Source organism: Osmerus mordax, chromosome 13 (assembly GCF_038355195.1).
Source record: "Osmerus mordax isolate fOsmMor3 chromosome 13, fOsmMor3.pri, whole genome shotgun sequence".
Classification (NCBI taxonomy): domain Eukaryota; kingdom Metazoa; phylum Chordata; class Actinopteri; order Osmeriformes; family Osmeridae; genus Osmerus; species Osmerus mordax.
Window position 1 is genome coordinate 16680877 of NC_090062.1, and position 14318 is coordinate 16695194.

At 52.0% G+C, this 14318-nt stretch overlaps 1 protein-coding gene across 1 annotated transcript; it reads right to left on the reverse strand.

Annotated features, from left to right (window-relative positions):
- Nucleotides 1–5540: 5540 nt before the first annotated feature.
- On the reverse strand, nt 5541–13967 carry gse1b (Gse1 coiled-coil protein b). Its single transcript, XM_067249037.1, is given in 12 exon segments — nt 5541–5819; nt 6274–6377; nt 6780–7154; nt 7602–7988; nt 8384–8497; nt 9374–9641; nt 9811–9923; nt 10099–10712; nt 12452–12666; nt 12668–12783; nt 13040–13392; nt 13789–13967. Coding segments are annotated over 12 exon segments (2979 nt in total). The 3' UTR covers nt 5541–5678.
- Nucleotides 13968–14318: the final 351 nt, after the last annotated feature.

A 14318-nucleotide genomic window follows, 5' to 3' on the forward strand; every position in this document is an offset into this window, starting at 1 on the left:
TGCACATCTGGACACTGCAATGTTTTTCCATTCTTCCTTGTAAAACAGTTCAAGCTCTGTCCAGCCACACATTCTTGATTGGACTGAGATCTGGGCTTTGACTTGGCCACTCCAGAACATTCACCTTGTTGTCTTTGAACCATTTCTAAAAAGCTTTTGCTGTGTGCTTGGGGTCGTTTTCTTGCTGGAAATAAATCTTCTCCCAAGTCGTAGTTCTCTTGCAGACTGAGTCAGATTATCCTCCAGGATTTGGCGATATTGTTCTGCATTCATGTTCCCCTCTACCTTTAGAAGCCTTCCAGGGCCTGCTGCTGAGAGCGTGATTCTGCCACCACCAGGCTTCACAGTGGGGATGGTGTGTTTGTGGTGATGTGCAGTGTTTGGTGTTCGCCAAACATAGCATTTAGTCTGATGGCCAAAAAGCAAAGTTTTTGTCTCATCAGACCAAAGAACTTTCTTCCAATTGACCTTGGAGTCTCCCACATGACATTGGGCGAATTTCAGGCAAGATTTCATATGAGCTTTTTTCAACAGTAGCTTTCTCTATGCCACTCTCCCATACAGCTTCGACTGGTGAAGAACCCGGGCAACAGTTGTTGTATGTCCAGTCTCTCCCATTGGAGCCACTGAAGCTTTTAACTCCTTCAGAGAGGTCGTAGGTGTCTTGGTGGCCTCCGTCACCAGTTTTCTGCTTGCCGGCTTGCCGGTGGTCACTCAGTTTGTGAGGACGGCCAGCTGTAGGCAGATTTAGAGTGCCATAGATTTAACTGAACTCCGTGGGATGCCCAGTGAGTTGGAAATCTTTTTGTAACCATCTCCTGACTTATACTTTACATTTAGTCATTTAGCAGACGCTCTTATCCAGAGCGACTTACAGTAAGTACAGGGACATTCCCCCGAGGCAAGTAGGGTGAAGTGCCTTGCCCAAGGACACAACGTCAGTTGGCATGACCGGGAATCGAACTGGCAACCTTCGGATTACTAGCCCGATTCCCTCACCGCTCAGCCAACTGACTCCATGATCTGAACTGACTCCAACTTATCATACTTTACGATGATCTTTTCTGTGAGTGGCTTTGAGTGTTCTTTAGTCTCCATGTTGCAATTGTAGTAGGACTACTGATGAACCAGAGACTGGACCTCCCAGACACAGGTGTTTTTATACTACAATCACTTGACACACATCAACTGCACTCAGGTGATTTCCAGTTCACTCATTTTGACACTGCTGGCATCAACTAGCTTGACCTCTGTTGAATTAGGTCAGTCACTTTAAAGGCGGTGAATATTTCTGCAAACACTTATTTTACACTATATATTTTTAGTTAATTGACATTAGTTTGTAAAAATCCGTTTTCGCTTTGACATGAAATTAGCTTTTTTTTGTGCAAATTCTTGTCAAAAAAGCCAAATTATATGGACCATGATTTTATGTATAAAAGCAACAAAAGGGAAAAACATCCAAGGACGAGGAGGAGAAATACTTTTTACAGGCATCGTACTATGTGCTTCTGACATTGAAATTATTGATGCTATCAAAAATATAACTCCAGAATGAGTTGTTGTCCAGAATTGTTATTTTCTCAGTTACCTGATTGTTGTTATTTCTTCACTGTGCCTCGTGAAACAAACATGTGCCTTGACCAACCACCAAAATACTGTTCTAACTGTGCACTTCTGATCCTTGATTATCTGGTATACTTTCTAAGTGCACTACTTTTATGTTGCTGGGGATGAAAGCGTCTGTTTAAGGCGCCCAGGTATGAAGAGGAGGTTAGGAGGGGCAGGAGAGATGGGGGGGGGGGGGGGGGGGGGAGGGTAAATCACTTCAGGAGGGGACAAAGGCTCAAGACGCACTTGTTCCGGGAGTACAACGGCACTTAGGAATGATTGGCTGGACCTGATGTTAGTTTCCTCCAGGATCACAATGACTCTTATTGAGAGACTTGTTGCTCTTGTTGGTTTGTTGTAACTGTCCTAAAATTATTGTACTCGCTGTGAAATATATTATTGTTGCTTGCTTTTTCCACAGGTACACTCTTGCACTTTTTGAGGTTCTTGCTGTTTAATTGTAACTTGTTTAACTACATGCTCTTATGGTTATTCCCTTTGGAACTTATTTGGTTTCACAATGTATGCTTCATGTTTGGCTACTCGCAATGTTTGGGGCTATCTCATTGTTATGATCAGTGACCTGTGCACTTTTGTAAAACTCTCTTGGAAGTCACTTTGGATTAAAGCGTCTGCTAAATGCATAAATGTAATGTAATGTAAATGAAGGGACAGAAGAGAGGGGGAGGGAGTGGAGGCAGGAGATAGGGGGAGGGAGTGGAGGCAGGAGAGAGGGGGAGGGAGTGGAGGCAGGAGAGAGGGGGAGGGAGTGGAGGCAGGAGAGAGGGGGAGGGAGTGGAGGCAGGAGAGAGGGGGAGGGAGTGGAGGCAGGAGAGAGGGGGAGGGAGTGGAGGCAGGAGATATAGAGATGGGTAGAATCACTTTTGGTTTTCATCCTGGTAACATTCATGTATTACACAATCATTATAGCGGTAGGAGTTGTGCTGAAGGGCCTTCTCTTAAACTTATATATAACTTGTATAACTCCAAATTAATCATTTAAACTGAAATATACATCCCTTTAGTATCTTGTAATTAATACATTCAGTCGCTATAACACATGTAACTGATATTCTCTCATCACTGCTGTTATATCAACCTCTCTGGATTCTTCTAAATAAACTGGTAAAAATAAGTTGTCATGCTTTGTTATTTTACGATGAAGATGAACTTAAAAACACTGTAGTACATTTTTGAAATATTTTATTTTCTTTTTTGTCTGAAATTACAGCAATATATTCATAAATACCTAATTACTACATTCAACAAAGAATATATTACATTACAATGAATTCAAACAAGTACAATTTTAAAAACAGGATTTCACAGCATCTAGACATCCTCCATTGAGTACGGTTGCTATTGCGTGTGCGTGAGTTGGTGATATAAGGTAGGCAGGCCGGGGGAGGGGCTTATCTCCCTCCTGCTAGCTCATTGGCTGCTAACCTCGGCGGTAGCACTTCCTGTACCTGACAGACAGGCTGGGCTCTGGGCTCTGCTCGCCTCTGTGAACAAGGTTGGCTTCCCCCTCCCTCCCGCCCACCCCAGCACCGACACCCCCCCTGCAGCTCGGCGGTTAGAGCAATTGACCTCAAAATCGAGATGTTGCAGGTTCAAAATCCCCACGTGGGTGTAGCTTTGGATTAAAGCGTCTGCTGAGTGAACACATTGTGACATCACTGCAGTGACGTCACTGCAGTGACATCACTGCTCTCTGCACCTGCAGGTGTCCAGGGTCTGGAGATGAGGGGAGAGTTTGCAGGCTCCGTAGACAGTGTTGTTTACATGACATGGAATCAAACTTGGCAAAAGAAAAGTGCTCATTGACTTTGGATGTGAGCGCCCTCCGGTGGAGAAAAATGGTAACGAACTTCCGCAGATTGATTTGACACGAAAATAAACGGTGAATAAAAAAAACAAACAAAAAAATTACAAATTATTATTTTTTTATATCAAAGGTTGGCCACCTATGTCACACAATTGGAAAGGTTAAAATGAACTGAATAATATGGGATTTATTCAGCAGAGGGGATCATTTTGGCACTACTTTATGGCGACCGGTGAGGCATTACCACACCCAGGACATACAGCAGTTACGCCGTGGAACTGTCCTCTCCTCCTTTTGGGCGAGTAACAAACTGTGACATTGTTGCCAACATCCCTTTACAGTTGTCATGACTTCAAGACATGACTGACCAATCATGGCAAAGGCCTAACAATGCTGGAGGGTCCCCGTTGTCGTGGTTACAGACTCCAGAAGGTTTGGTCATCAGCTCTCTAGACTAGCGGCTCCACACACGCTCTGGAGCGGCGCTGCTGTCATGCAGTCACATGACCAGCACCAGTCACATGACCAGCACCAGTCACATGACCAGCTCAGCACCAGTCACATGACCAGCACCAGTCACATGACCAGCACCAGTCACATGACCAGCACAGCACCAGTGACATGACCAGCACCAGTCACATGACCAGCTCAGCACCAGTCACATGACCAGCACCAGTCACATGACCAGCACAGCACCAGTGACATGACCAGCACAGCACCAGTCACATGACCAGCACCAGTCACATGGGGGGGAGCAGAGAGCAGGGTGGTGGAGGCAGGGGGAGCAGGTCGAACTCTTCCCCCAGAAGGATGAGCCTGGCTAGGCTTGGGGGAGGGGGGGTGGGTCTGGGGCACCAACCAGGCTCCAGCTGTACAGAGGGCCAGAGCAGAGCAGAGCAGAGCAGGGGAGAGGAGCAGAGAGGAGCGGAGAGAAGAGAGGAGTGGAGCTCTTTCTCTCTCACCTCCCAGTATGGCTGCCTCGGCCCAGAGCAGAGCAAACACTAAAAGCAAGGCCTTTCCTTTCCCGCCCCAAAAGCATCAACATATATATATATATATGTATATATATATAAAAATGGCGGCCTTTTTTTTCTTTCTTTCTTTCAAAAGAACAATGATTAAAGTAATAAAAACATACAAAATTCTGTTTTAGTCTTCATATTATTTACAATACAAGGCTGAAGCGCCTTATTAAATTCTTATTCTCAAATTTTCTATTTCGAAATAAATCATTTTCCTTTATTCTTTCCAAAATGTGCATTTTGTAAGGTCTTCCCTAATTTCGAACTGTTCTTGGTTGTTACACAGTACCAGCAAGTCACTCTTCTTCGTTAAGTGCATTTCCAGGTGAGAAGCTCATTGGCTCCTAGAAGGGGACAGTGTGGCATGTTCAGTCCCCATTGGCCAGAAGGGGGGCAGCTGATTGGTAGTGGAGGACGCCCTGTCCCTAAGCCACACCCTTGAGCTGCAGTCTCATTTGCGGGATTGTCTGTGTGGGTGTGGCTGTGAGGGCATGGGTGGGGCAGAGAGGGGAGGGGCGGCCGGATAGCAATGAGAGAATGACGGTGACCAAAGAAGGGCAGTGTGTGTGTGTGTGGGGGGGGGGGGGTATGTGTGTGTGTGGGGGTATGTGTGTGAGGGGTGTGTGGGGGGGGGAATGTGTGTGTGTGTGGGGGGGGGGTGTATGTGTGTGTGTGTGGGGTATGTGTGTGTGTGTGGGGGGGGTGTATGTGTGTGTGTGTGGGGGGGGTGTATGTGTGTGTGTGGGGGGTATGTGGGGTGTGTGTGTGTGTGTGGGGGGGGGGTGTATGTGTGTGTGTGGGGTGTGTGTGTGTGTGTGTGGGGTGGTGTGTGTGTGTGTGGGGTGTGTGTGTGTGTGTGTGTGGTGTGTGTGTGTGTGTGTGGGGGGTGTATGTGTGTGTGGGGTGTGTGTGTGTGTGGGGTGTGTGTGCCGTCTTTGAGCTTTGTCCAGAATGATCTCTTGCTCATTGCTTCCTCTGAACCCGGACGTTGGCAGGGTCAGCAGGGGCTGCTGGCTAGTAGCCACGCCCCTCGATGCCCCAGGTCCTGGTCAGCCCTCCCTCCCTCCCTCCATCCTCCCTTCTATGAAGCAGTCTTGGGCTGGGCCATGAAGATAAGTTCTGTGTGTCTGTTCAGGCCAGTGAGCGGGCTGGGAGAGTGAAGTGGGGGAGGGCAGGCGTGTGGGGGGGGAGTCACCTGGGGGGGTCACCTGGGGGGGTCACCTGGGGGGGTAGCCCTTGTAGTGGCCCCCCCTGGGCCAGTGTGTCTGCGGCAGCGTCAGACACTTCCTGAAGTGCTCCAGCTCCGCCTGCAGCTTCTCCCTCTCCACTGCCAGCTTCTGTCTCTGGGACATCAGCTCCTGGAGGGGGGGGGGGGAGCAGGGGGAGAGGGTGAAGGGGGAGGGAGAGAGGGGAGGAGAGAAAGAGGGAGGTGGGAGAGAGAGAAAGAGAGAGAATACATTATTAAAAGCTACATTAAAAAAATTGTTCCTCTGGGCCAGTTGGACATGGGACATCATATGTGTATTGTGCAACAGACAGACAGAGAGACAAGCAGGCAGGCAGGCAAAGAGACAGACAGACAGATAGAAAGAAAGACAGACAGTCAGACAGACAGGCAGGCAGGCAGGCAGGCAGGCAGGCAAAGAGACAGACAGACAGATAGAGAGACAGACAGACAGGCAGGCAGGCAAAGAGACGGACAGATAGAGAGACAGACAGTCAGACAGAGACAGTCAGATAGAGAGACAGTCAGACAAACAGGCAGAGAGACAGGCAGACAGACAGACAGGCTAGACTGTAGACGTGTCTTACCCCCATGGTGTGAGACAGCTGCTCCGCAGTCAGGCTGAGGTTGTAGTGCTGAGCCTCCAGCCTCCGACACTGACTCTGCAACACCTGCCTCTCCACACCTTGATCTGGAGAGGAGGGAGGGAGGAGATGAGAGAGGTGAGGAGAGTGTGTGTGATGTAAACACAGTATGTGTAAACACACTCATGTTGACTACTCAAGACAGAACAATAAACACCCGGTCTTAAGAACATATTTGCTCTGAGCCTTTCCTCTGGACTACAGAACAGACAGCCTACTAAACAGCTCCCCCTGGTGGTCACAACATGCTGTAACGCTCATTCTGGAAGGAGACTTTCCTACTGGGTAGATTCCAACACACCATTATAAACAGGGCCAGAGATAACAAGCCCTCTCTCTCTCTGTCTCTGTCTCTCTCTCTCTCTCTGTCTCTCTCTCTCTCTGTCTCTCTCTCTGTCTCTCTCTCTCTGTCTGTCTCTCTCTCTCTCTGTCTCTCTCTCTCTGCTTACCTTCTATGTATTCCTGATAAGCTTCGAATATGGCTTCGATCCCCTGCCATCTGGGAGCTGATGCCTCCTCCTCCTCTTCCTCCTCCTCCTCCTCTTCCGAGTCGTCAGGGGCAGACAGCTCCTCCCTGTTGCCGGGGCCGTCCTGGTGGAGCGGCAGGGGAAAGTGCTGTCCGTTGGCGTTGCCGTGGGGATGGGTGTTGCCGTGGGGATGGGCGTGGGGGTGGTGAGCGTGGGTGTGCGCCTGCGCGTGAGAGTGCACGTGAGCGTGCACGTGGGAGTGCACGTGCGGCCGGCCGCTCTGCAGCTCTGGAATGTTGTAGTGCACGGACGAGGAATCGTGCAGGTGGGAGGGCTCTGAGGTCACCGTGGAGCCACCTGGGGGGGGGGGGAGAAGAGAGGGAGGAAGAGACAGAGTAGGAGAGGAAGAGAGAGGGATGTCAGCAGCCGGGAGGGAGGGAGGGAGAGGGATGGAGGGAAGGAAGGAGGGAGAGAGAGAGAGTGGGAGAGAGGGATGGAGGGAGGGAGGGAGGGAGAGAGGGATGGAGGGAGGTGGAGACAGGATAGGTGAACGGAGAGTTATGGATTGTGTCGAGTATCATCTTCACACAAATCAAACGTAAGCCCTTGATAATCTCTCACTAACCCCTACAGGTGATTTATGGCTAGGATGTCCGTTCTGAGACTCACACCACAACAAACAACGACCTCGACAACATCGTAATACAACACTTCATTTAACCCTTCACACCTAACGACAACAGTGGACCTGTACCAAACACTAACAAACTCTCCCTGTGTTGAATCAGCAGAAGGCTCCAGTACCTTTGTGCTTCTGCAAGGCCTTCTGGGTAGACTGCAGCACCGACTCATGAAACTGCTGGGCGAACTCCTCGGGCGTGAAGCTGTCCCAGGGCTTGGCCCGGCCGTTCAGGGCGGGGGGGCCGTCCTTGGGCTGCAGGGGGGGCTGCAGGGGGGGCCGCAGGCTGTTGAGCAGGCTGGCGCTCCTCTTGGGGTGGGGGCCGTCGGAGGGAGGCCGTGTTTTGTCCTGGAGGGGGGGCCCCGGGGGGTCCTTTGGTCTTGGTGGGTCGGCGGGGGGCTTGGGGTGGCCCAGGGGGCCACCGGGAGAGGCGGTGCGGGGGTGGGAGGGGCTGGGAGGCCTGGCACTGAGCGGGTCGTCTGATTCGCTGGAGGAATGGGCTGGGGCGGGATCTGTGGTGATGGACACAGGTTAGAGTCAATGAGATGAGAGCAAGCTGGCAGCATGCGTGATGGCCAGTGATGATTGGGTCATCCTGGTATCTATAATGTATCTCCTAACTGTGTTCAGTTCTCATCCAGACATCAACACGCTCTCACCCACACATCTGCTACACTGATAACAGCAGTGAGGGGAAAGGGAAATGTGTGTGTGTTTGTGAGTGTCTCTGTATGTGTGCATCTGTGTGTGTGTGTATGTCTGTGTCTGTCTGTCTGTCTGTCTGTCTGTGTGTGTTTGTGTGTTTGTCTCTCTGTGTGTATCTGTCTCTGTCTGTCTTTGTCTGTGTGTGCATCTGTGTGTGTGTATGTCTGTGTCTGTCTGTGTGTGTGTGTGCACTCTTTCGTACCAGAGTTCTGTGCTGGAGGGCTCTTACACAGGGGGTGGGGGGCGTGTCTGATGGTGTCCAAGGTTACGCTCTTCTGTTTAATAGCCTGGAGCAGCTCCACCACTCTCTCATTATCTGAAAGAGAGAGAGAGGGACGGGGAGAGCGAGAGGGAGAGAGAGAGGAAAAAAGAGAGAGAGGGAGAGAGAGAAGGACGGGGAGAGAGAGAGAGAGAGAGAGAGAGAGAGAGAGAGAGAGAGAGAGAGAGAGAGAGAGAAGGACGGGGAGAGCGAGAGAGAGAGGAGAGGAAGAAAGAGAGGGAGGGAGAGAGAGGGAGGGAGAGAAAAGAGAGCCCATTAACATCACTCCCACATAGCTGTCTTCAACTTCATCAACACTGCACTGTCTCCACGAACAGAGAGAGTGTGAGTGTGTGTGTGTGTGTGCATAAGTGAGTGTGTGTGTGTGTGTGTTGTAGCTCCTCTTGTCAGTGAGGGAAGCTGCACGCTGCCATCTGCAGGCAGCACGCGGTACATCTGCAGGATTAGAGAGGGATCATAGAAAGCCTGCTGCTGCCACTCTGAGCCCTACCAGAGGAGAGAGTGTGTGTGTGTGTGTGAGAGAGAGATAGTGTGTGTGTAAAAGAGAGTGAGTCTATGTGTGTGAGAGAAAGTCTGTGAGTGTGTGTGTGTGTGTGTGTTTGAGAGAGTGTGTGTGAGAGAGAATGTGCGTGTGTTCAGATTCTCTGAATGTCCAGCTGCCGTCTACTCATCGGGGTCATGTATAATTCATGATCCACCTGTGTGTGCGTGTGTGTGTGTGGGCCATGCAGAGTGGAGAGAAGGTCTGGAAGCTCATATACCCAGCTGTCAGCTGGTCAGGGGTCAGAACATGCCGGGGAGAGTCAAGGGTCAGGGAGTCTCACTCTCTAACAAGCTCTGACAGATTCCCTCTGCTGCACACACACTAGTACGAAGGGTGTAGGGTGTAGTGTGTAGGGTGTAGGGTGTTACCTCTCCTCTGCTGCAGGGTGACGTGAGAGAGGCTGAACATGTTCAGGAAGCGTTTCTTGTCCTCCAGTTCGGGGGCGCGGTTCATCTCCTCGGGAGTGAAGCGCGTGCTGAGAGGGGGCGGAGCCTGGGCCGAGCGCTTGGCCTGCACGGCCGAGGGGGAGGGGCTTCTCTCTCTCAGCATGCGTCTCCTCTTCCTCCTCTTCTGCTGCAGCAGCTGGTCCTTCCGGGCCACCGTAGTCAGGCCAAACACACCCAGGAAGTCCACCTTCTGCAGACACCAAGAAGGCAGAGGAAGAGGGGGGTTTGGTGAGCATGCCGTGGAGAGCGTGTGTTTTTTTGTGGGTGTTTTATTGTGAATATGTGTATGTGTGTGTCTAAGTGTGTGTGTGTGTGTCTACACTTTATTTGTTTAAGTGTGTGTGTGTGTGTGTTCCTACCTCCGAGGAGTCGTCCAGTTTCAGGGGCGGTTGCTCCGCAACTCTCCTCAGGTGAGCTCTCACCTCCTCCTCGTCGCTCTCATCGTACGAGTCGTCCAGCTCATAGTAGTACCCTGTACACACACACACACACACATACACGCAGGCAGGCAGGCAGAGGCACACACACAGGAAAGTCAGCCATGGCACCACTACAGCTAGGACCTCAATCAAAGAACACTCTTGCATCCCCCCCACACACACACCCACACACACCCCTACAGTACGCGTGGTTCAGGGATGAGCTACCTTTCTCCTGAGCCTCCCTCCTCCTCCTCTCCTCCAGGTCCAGCTTGCTGACGGGCCTGCGATGCTGCTGGAGGAAGTCATCATAGATGAGCGTGGGTTCTGGCCCCTGGCTGGCCACCGGCCCCTTCCCCGGGCCTGGCCCCTGGCTGTGTCTGCCAGGCCCCTGGAGCCCCTTCACAGCCCCACTGCTCCTCTGGCCCCCACCCAGCTCTCCGTACTGGCTGGGCAGGGACAGAGACGCCCTCTGCTGGCTGAAGAAGGAATGGGTGGACTTCTCCAGCTCAGCCAGGAAGGTGCTGGGTTCCTGCAGGCCAGGGGGACCCCTGACAGGGGGGTACTTCTCCCCCGGGGCCCCGTCCCTCTCCCCCCTGGCCCTCCGCCCGCCCTCCTCCAGCTTGAGGGGGCCTGGGGGGAGGCGGCCCAGGTCGTACAGGCCCATCCCAGGGGGGTCGTGCCCTCGGCGGGAGTCCGAGGCTGTGTCGATGAGGGCGGCTGGGTTCCACAGGGTGGTGGGAGGGGGCGGGGGGAGCTGGGGAGGTTTGGGGGAGATCAGGGGAGGGGGGGCGCCCAGGTGAGGGTGGAGATCTCGGCCCCCCAACTCATGGTGATTTGGTCTGTAGGAGAGAGAGAGAGAGAGAGAGAGAGAGAGAGAGAGAGAGAGAGAGAGAGAGAGAGAGAAAGAGGGAGAATTAGGGAGAGAAAGAGAGAGAAAAAAAAGAGAGAGTTAATATATGGACAGCCATCCTATAACACCCTGGCCTAGTCCATAGTCACATACAAAGAGACAGTCTCTCCCACCCTACACACACACCACCATATTTTTTCCTGTGTGTGTGTGTCGCAGTCTTATCAGTCGCAGGCAGAGTAGCCCAGAGCAGAGAGGAGAATATGGCCACAGCACACAGGTTCTCTCTCCCTCTCTTTATATCTCTCTCCCTCTCTTTATATCTCTCGCCCTCTCTCTCCATCCTGCCTCTCTCTGTCCCCCCGCTCTCTCTCCCTACCTCTGCTTTGATCTAGAACTGCCTTTAAAGAGAGAGGTAGGGAGAGGAATGACACGGTTCACCTAGCTGACAGACACACAGACAGACAGACAGACACACACACAGACAGACAGACACACACACAGACAGACACACAGACAGACAGAGCAAAGCGAAGGATGAAAGATCTGGCAGAGAGAGGCGGAAAAGGTGGATGGATTTAGAGAAGGAGGGACTCAGAGATAGAAGGAGAGAGAGAGGATAGACAGAGAGAGAAAGGAGAGAGGGAGAGAGAGAGAAAGGAGAGAAGGAGAGAGAGGACTTGCAGAAAAGACAGACGGAGAGAAGGACAGATAAACACCCCTGGCTCCTCTGTCACACGCAAACCTGGCAACACGCAAACCTGGCAACCTACACCCAATCTCTCAAATCAGATTATGTATGCACCCTGGTGTACGTGTGTGTGTGTGTGTTATCTGGTATCTGCAGCCTGTGGTCTCACAGGATCCAGCTTGCAGTTGCAAGGTGATTATACAGCAGGATTACTGATAGCAGACGTGTGTGTGTACGTGTACATGTGTGTGTACATGTGTGTGTGTGTGTGTGTGTTGCTCTCCCTCTCTAGCAGGGTTGTATTAACCCCACTCATTATGCCTGACCTCACTACTGAAAAACACACACACACACACACCAAAGTCAGGGAGGGCTGGGGGCATGTGCTGTGAGGAAGAGAGGATTAGCAGGGAATTAGCCTTTGTGTAACTTAGCTGCCCTGCGTGCAGCCTGTTTAAAAACCCACATCAGATAGTCCTGCAATCGTAGGACCCGAGGACCCTGATTTGCATTCCGAATCAACTCATCAACACAAACCATATCCTCAGGTTCCCTGAGCTCACCGGAGTGTGTGTGTGTGTGACAGTGTTTTGGATTGAGACTGAAATAGAAAGTTGTGATGAATCAGACATGGTTCTTCTTCCTGCCTGAAGGGTCTTCCACTTCCTGTCAGACTGGAGAGTTAGCTAGATCTGTGTCTGTCAGCGTAGAACAGAGAGAAACAGAGAGAGAGACACAGACAGAGAGAATGAAAAACAGGGAGAGCGACAGAGAGAGACAGAGAACCACAGAGAGAGAGAAACAGAGAGAGAGACAGAGATAGAAACAGAGAGAGAGATAGAAACAAAGAGAGACAGAGAAAAGAAGAGTGATAACAGATAACAGCGAGAGAAAAGAGACTGACACAAGATTGAGGCCAAACAGAAGACAGATACAGACAGGAGAGAGAGAGAGAGAGAGAGAGAGAGAGAGAGAGAGAGAGAGAGAGAGAGAGAGAGAGAGGGAGAGAGAGGGAGAGAGAGGGAGTCCATGTTTACCTGTGAGTGTCGCTCCTATGCTCCGCCCCCTCCCCAGGGCGTCCGATGTCCAGGTGTTGTTCTAGAACCTGCTGTCGGAACTCCGACACCTGGTACTGACGATCCTCCTTCTCCTGCCGCAACTTCCTCTGGCGCGCCAGCCAGCGCTCCTCCTCATTGGTCCGCTGCAGCATCATGGCGGCCGTAAGCCCCGCCCCCACGCCGCCGGGGCCCAATGTAGAGGCCGTGGGCAGAGACCAGGCCGGGGACGGCATGATGCGATTGGCCGAGGGAAGAGTGGAGGCCTGGCGGGATTGGTTTAGGGACTTGGAGGGCGGGCTCTTTGGTTTTGTCTGAGGAGAGAAGTAGTGTGTGTGAGAACACGGTCTGGAATCCTTGCACGTGTGTGGAACAGTCTGTGCAGGATGTGTGTGTGTGTGATGTGTGTGTGATGTGTGTGTGTCATGTGTGTGGGCTGGAGGAATGTGTGAGTGTGGGAGTGTGTATGTGGGAGTGTGTATGTGGGAGTGTCTGGTTGATGTGTGTGTGTAGGAGTGTGTGAGGTAGTGTCTGGTGGATGTGTGTGTGTAGGAGTGTGTGTGTCCGTACCAGCCCGGTTAGGGGTGAGTCGTTCTGGCTTGGCTCTCTCCTCCTGGGCCCTCATTGCGTGGAGTTCAGCCAGGTAGTGGCTCTCCATGGCCTTGGACACCTGCATGTCCTTCTCCCTCTGCGCCCTCTCCTTCTGCCTCTCTATCTCCCTCTCCTTCTCTCGCTCCCTCTCTCTCTCCCTCTCTCTCTCCCGCTCCCTCTCTCTCTCCCGCTCTAGCTCCTTCTCTCTCTCTCTCTCCCTCTCTCGCTCCCTCTCGCGCTCCTTCTCTCTCTCCGCCTCGCGCTCTCTCTCTTTCTCCCTCTCTCGCTCCCGCTCTCTCTCTCTCTGCCGGAGCTCGTCCTCCATCTGAAGCCTGGGAGAGAGAGAGAGAGAGAGAGAGAGAGAGAGAGAGAGGGAGGGAGAGAGAGAGAGAGAAAGAGAGAGAGACAGGGAGGGAGAGAGACAGATAGGAAGAGACAGAGTGAGAGGAAGACAGAGAGAGAGAGACAAATAAAGATGAAAAGAGATAGATAAACAGATAGATACATATAGTTTGTTTACTAACACAGGCCTGTTGAAATACACAATCAGTCAATATTTCACTCTTAATGTGTGTGTAACTGTGTGTGCATGCTGGTGTGTGTGTGAGTGTGTGTGCATGTTGGTGTGTGTGTGTGAGTGCATGCTGGTGTGCGTGTGAGTGTGTGTGCATGCTGGTGTGCGTGTGAGTGTGTGTGCATGCTGGTGTGTGTGTGAGATTTGTCCTCACCTTTCAGAGAGCCTCTCAGACTGCAAGGCGGACAGCGAGGGATGTGTGAGGTCGCCAGGGTAACGCACCCCTGGCAGGTGCATGTGCATGGCGGAGGGGTGCATGGGGGGCAGGCCGCCCCCGCCTGGCAGGGAGTAGAAGGGCGACCTCAAGGCAGACAGACAGAACGGGTCATCCATCCTGAGAGAGAGAGAGAGAGAGAGAGAGAGAGAGAGGGGGAGAGAGAGGGGGAGAGAGAGAGAGGGGGGAGAGAGAGCGGGAGAGAGAGAGGGGGGGAGAGAGAGAGGGGGAGAGAGAGAGGGAGAGAGAGAGAGAGGGGGGGAGAAGAGAGGGGGGGAGAAAGAGAGGGGGGGGAGAGGGAGAAAGGGAGAGAGAGGGGGAGAAGGAAAGAAAGAGGGAGGGAGAGAAAGAGGGAGAGAGAATGAGTCTCTAGTGACAGTAGAGAGCTCTCTTCATCAGGCTCTCTAATAGAAACAATAGTGAAGCTTCAATCTGAAGAAGTTCAGACAGCCTTGACAACTAGCCTCCAT